General features: G+C 49.2%; 1 protein-coding gene across 1 annotated transcript; it reads left to right on the forward strand.

Annotated features, from left to right (window-relative positions):
• The first annotated feature begins 1,216 nt into the window (after positions 1-1,216).
• On the forward strand, positions 1,217-2,370 carry LOC119350985 (F-box protein At1g67130-like). The gene is made up of 2 exons (XM_037618566.1): positions 1,217-1,306; positions 1,409-2,370. The coding sequence occupies exon 2, from the start codon at positions 1,432-1,434 to the stop codon at positions 2,368-2,370; it is 939 nt and encodes a 312-aa protein (XP_037474463.1). The 5' UTR covers positions 1,217-1,306; positions 1,409-1,431.
• Positions 2,371-4,834: the final 2,464 nt, after the last annotated feature.

Consider the following 4,834-nt stretch of genomic DNA (forward strand, 5'->3'; position numbering starts at 1 on the left):
ATCCTATCATCAGTCTGAAAAATCGCTTTTGCCCCCTTTGTTTCGACATTACTTTTGCCCTCCACAAAAAACAGATGTTGCTTATGAACCGCAAAAAATGTTGAACACATATGTTTGCAATGTTTTTCGTTGCTGGGAAAACCATGCTACCTTATACTACAGTATTGCCTACTGAAAAACACAAATATCACATACATTTGCATGTTGAATCTCAAAAAATTGCATACTGAACCACATAAAAAAACTTCTACTACTGAAAACTGAGTCAGATTGAGCCCCTCTCCTTCCTCATCTCACCCCATGCCATATCCCTGCCCTCCTCCTCGCTTGAGCCTCGGGCGCCGCACCGAAGTTAAGCACGAAAACGAGCCCACCCTCCCCTGCACAGGCGCTGCGGCGACTCCCCGCTGCTCCGCCTCCACTAGTAACCCTCGCCCGGCCCTCGCCTCCTCGCAGGGAAAATCCCTCCCCTCTCTCCCTCTTCCTCGAAGGGAAAATCTCTCATCACCCCCGCCCACCCCCTGCGGTCGTTGGTAACGACGCACCCCCAGCAGCCATGAGATGTGTGCGCGAGGGGGAAAAAGTGGGATGAACTCACCTAGGTCGTCGAAGCAAAAGCGGGATCTCGCTCCCCCCGGGCGCTCGTCGCCGCCTCGCGCTGAACCACCAGCTCCACCCCTCTCCCCCGTCGCCGCTGCCTTCTCCTCCCTGTAAGACACGCGCGCGCCGCCCCTCGCCCCGCGCGAACTGCTGCGGGGGTCCTTCCCCGGGTCGTCGCCGCGCTCGTTGAATTGAACTCGTCACCGGCCCTCTCGCCGCCCGCGCTCGCGGCGAAGCTAGGGATTTCGAGTGGGATTTGGGTCGTCGCCGGGAGAGGGTGTGAGGTGGGGAACGGGGAAACGGCAGGATAGGAGCAGCGCGTCTCCCGAAAATTTGAAGCGCCCCGACAAAAAAACGCCGCCCACCTGGTCGGTCCGCCCAGGCCACCTGTCGCGCGCGATGGACGGTCGTGGTGCGGCCGCTCGGAAGCGCTGGATCGCGCGTGCTCGTTAGACAGCGATTGGGTAAAATAAATTGGGCATGTGCATATGGATATCGGATAGCGGGCTGGGAGAGGCATCATCGGATTGTTTTGGGTTAAGAAAATGGGCCTGTGTTGCCTATCAAAGCTGGCCGTTTGCCTCAGAAAATAAAATCAAAGCTGGCTGTACTCCGTGCCGTCTCCGATCCAAATTCCCCGCGCCGTCCGGCTTCAGATCGATCGATCGCTGCGGTCGCCGCCATCTCGTTCATCGCCGAGCTTCAGGTCTGCTGCCCTCTTCTTCCTTCTAATCTTGAAAGAGAGACATGCGTCCGGGAGGCGCGCATCTCAGTTCTCAACCCTAAACGAAATTCCTCTACCACTCAGCAGCAGCAGCTCGGGTACGCGGGATGGGGAAAAGGAGGAAGAAGGAGGAGGAGGAGGAGCAGCAGGCGATAGAGGGCCTCCCCAACGACCTCCTTCGAGAGATCCTGTCGCGGGTGCCGTACCAGTCTCTGTGCCGCTCAAAGTGCGTGTCGACGGCGTGGCTCACACTGTGTTCCGATCCCGCCGTCCGTAGGAGATCGCCGCAGACGCTCTCCGGTTTCTTTGGCCTCTCCCACAGCGGCAGCAACCGTTTCGTCAACCTTTCCGGGAGAGGTCGGCCGCTGGTCGACCCTTCTCTCCCTTTCCTGAATGGCTTCGAGAGCGTCAAGCTCTTAAACTGCTGCGGCGGCATCCTTCTCTGCCACGGCATGCGAGCGGACGGTGCACAATACATTGTGTGCAACCCTGCGACCGAGGAGATCTGGGCCGTGCTGCCTGTGCCTGATACCCATGAGATACCACGTCCTTGGGGTTACAGCACCATCTGCTTGTGTTTTGAACCTATCGTCCCCTCTCGCTTTGCGGTGTTTGTCATCATTGATAATGGTCACGACATTACCATTATGGAGGTCTACTCATCGGATACCGGAGAATGGACTTCCATGTCGAGCCGATGGGGTCACAAAATTGTGTTGTATTGCTTGGAACCAGAATACTTTTTCTTAAATAGCACTCTGCATTCCAGTGCCTATGATTCTCGTGTGGAGACATTTGACTCGGAGGGAAATTCAATAAACATGATAGTTGCAGTGGACACAAGCGGGGATACTTGGAGGACAACTCGACAGCCAACCAAAGCTAAACTTAATTTCTTTGGGCACTCTCAAGGACGATTACATGGAATGGATATAGACAATCGTAATGGTTGCCGGATATCAGTTTGGGTTTGGTTTTCTTATCAATTGCGTCCAGGATCATTTGTTTTTGTGGCTTTAAACATTGTTTTGTTGGCAAGTCCGTGAGAACTTGCAAGCTACCCTTCAATAGGTTGTGTCTAGCTAGTAAAATGAACGAGTCAAGTCCATTTATTTATAGTAAGCTAAGTACTTTTGGTGTGTAACTTGTTATCCTAAGAAAGTTAAATATTGATGGTGCCTTATTTTTGATCAACTCTGAAGTGTTATTATCTCATTTGTTATTTAAAAGGGTTATCTCTTTTTTGCAGTAACATAATTATATGTTAGGGCTAGCTTCTCTAGTTGTTGTATCTTGTACATACAAGCAGGGAGGCTCCTTTAGTGAAATCTGCATGCCTGGTGCTTCCCAACAATATGTACTAGACCGTGTAACGGAATTATAACTTTTCTAGGGAGAGAGATCAACACACCTCATGTCATGGCATGTTTGTAGTTAGGACTTAGGACTTGTCATGTGATGTCATGCAGGTTCACCGTTCATTTCTATCGCTCGTGCGACCCTGTAGTGTGTGATGTTTCTTTTTGTTCTGACTAAGTGGTCCACGGCCAATGTGCCCTTTTCGTGGCGTACACATGTATGGTGAGACCAAAAGTGGTATAGCGAGCAGAGGAAGAGAGGCTGCTCAACCTCAGCTAGTGCAACTCAGGTTACAAAAATGATTCTTTCGAGCCCTTTGGTCCCGGCTCTTGCCCATTGTCTTGCCTCCTGTTTGATGTCACCGAGTAGTTTGTTGCAGGAGGGTGTTGCGGCGTTGAATAGCGCCACGTTACGGTCATAGTTTTAAATAGCACGCTAAGCATCTTAGCAGCAGACCTCTTCCAAATGCTATAGCGTGCTATAGCGGAGTTATAGCGCGCTATTTTAATTGTTTGTTTATTTGTTTGGACCAAAGTCTCTTAGCGCAAGACGTTTTGTAAACGCTATAGCGTGCTAGCGTGCTATAGCGGAGCTATAGCGGGCTATTTAAAACAGTGGTTACGGTGCTTCCAGATGGTCCATGCCGTGAGGATGATCATCGAGCTGTGCCCTTTATGAAGGCACGCCCGCACGCTGGAGATAGCAGCAGTCCACCACTCGAAGCACTCGTCCACCACTGTAACAATTATATCTTCTTTTTAGATTCTGTAAGAATTATATCTAGACTAGAGTAAAATGCATATTGGGCCCTTATTCTTGGTGCCGATGCCTATAACGGGTTCCCATACTCAGAAAGTGCATGGACACGGCCTTGATACGGGCGAATATGGTCCATATATGGCCCTGAGCTCGGTATGACTGGCATGATTACGGTTTGCAACTTTGCATAATAATATTATGTGGGTCATCACTTTTATTTTTTACTTTCTCTGCACTTGAAAATCGGCTGCAAGCCGTACTCTAAGGAGGCAAAACAAGTTGCCCGTGTCCAGCTGCTCGACTGGTTTGCCAGATTAATCGTGGCACAGGAGCCTGAGTCTTATAGACCTACGCACCAACTGATTCAATAAGCGCTCTTTTCTTTTTTTTGCAGACTGAAACAGTTCAGTTGGACCGCCTTCAGTTATAGCATGAAACTCAACTGACGATGCATTGCCAAGGCATTTATTTACTCGAGCAGAAAACCAGCAACTAGGAAAAAGAGAAGGAATCTAACACACACCGGAGATAAGCTCTGGAAAGTTATTTGTCCACAAAAGATTCATGTGTTTTTGTGGCTCTGTGTCCATAACAAAGTGCTTACCCGTGATAATTTGGCTAAAAGGAGACATGTGGATGATTTATGTTGCCTCTTCTGTTGTGAAAATGAAACAGGTTTGAGATTTTGTTCCGGAGTGTTTTGATTGCCCGTATATTTCCAATTTTGATGATTTTTGTGCCTTATGGCAGAACTATTCCCTCCGTCCAGAAAAACTTATCCCAAGCTTGTCCCTCGAATGGATGTATCTAGCACTAACTTGATGCTAGATACATCCATTTGAGAGACAAGCTTTTTAGGGCGGAGGGAATATAAGAAAAACCCAGTCCTTAATCTGACAGTGGCTGCATCCTTGTGGAGCATCTGGAAACTGAGGAATGATTTTTGTTTTCAGAGCCGTACCTGGAGAAGTGTCAATTGTGTCTTAGCAAAACTAAGCTCTCATCTGCATCAATGGAAGGTGCTCTGCCACGACACTCAAGCGAGGTTACTGCTGCGATGCATTCGTCTCCTGGACAAGCGGTGCGGGAAGCTATGCGAATTGCATGGGTTCGATCGTAGAAGCCAGGGAGATGAAGTCTCGCCTGGGTCCTAGCTTTTACTCCCTCCGTTCCGAATTACTTGTCTCGGATTTGTCTAGATACAGATGTATCTAGACTCAGGTGTCCTTTGCTTCCCTTGGTCTGTAATAAATCAGTAGGCAGACACTTGTGTTTTGAGAGGAACTTTCCTTCTCCTGGTCTTAGTTGCGTGACTCTTGGTGCTGTGGTTGGAATGCTTTATGTAAGGTCGGTGAACTCTGGTTTCTATTGTCACTAAATTAATAAAATCGG

Source organism: Triticum dicoccoides, chromosome 1B (genome assembly GCF_002162155.2).
Source record: "Triticum dicoccoides isolate Atlit2015 ecotype Zavitan chromosome 1B, WEW_v2.0, whole genome shotgun sequence".
In the NCBI taxonomy this organism is placed as follows: domain Eukaryota; kingdom Viridiplantae; phylum Streptophyta; class Magnoliopsida; order Poales; family Poaceae; genus Triticum; species Triticum dicoccoides.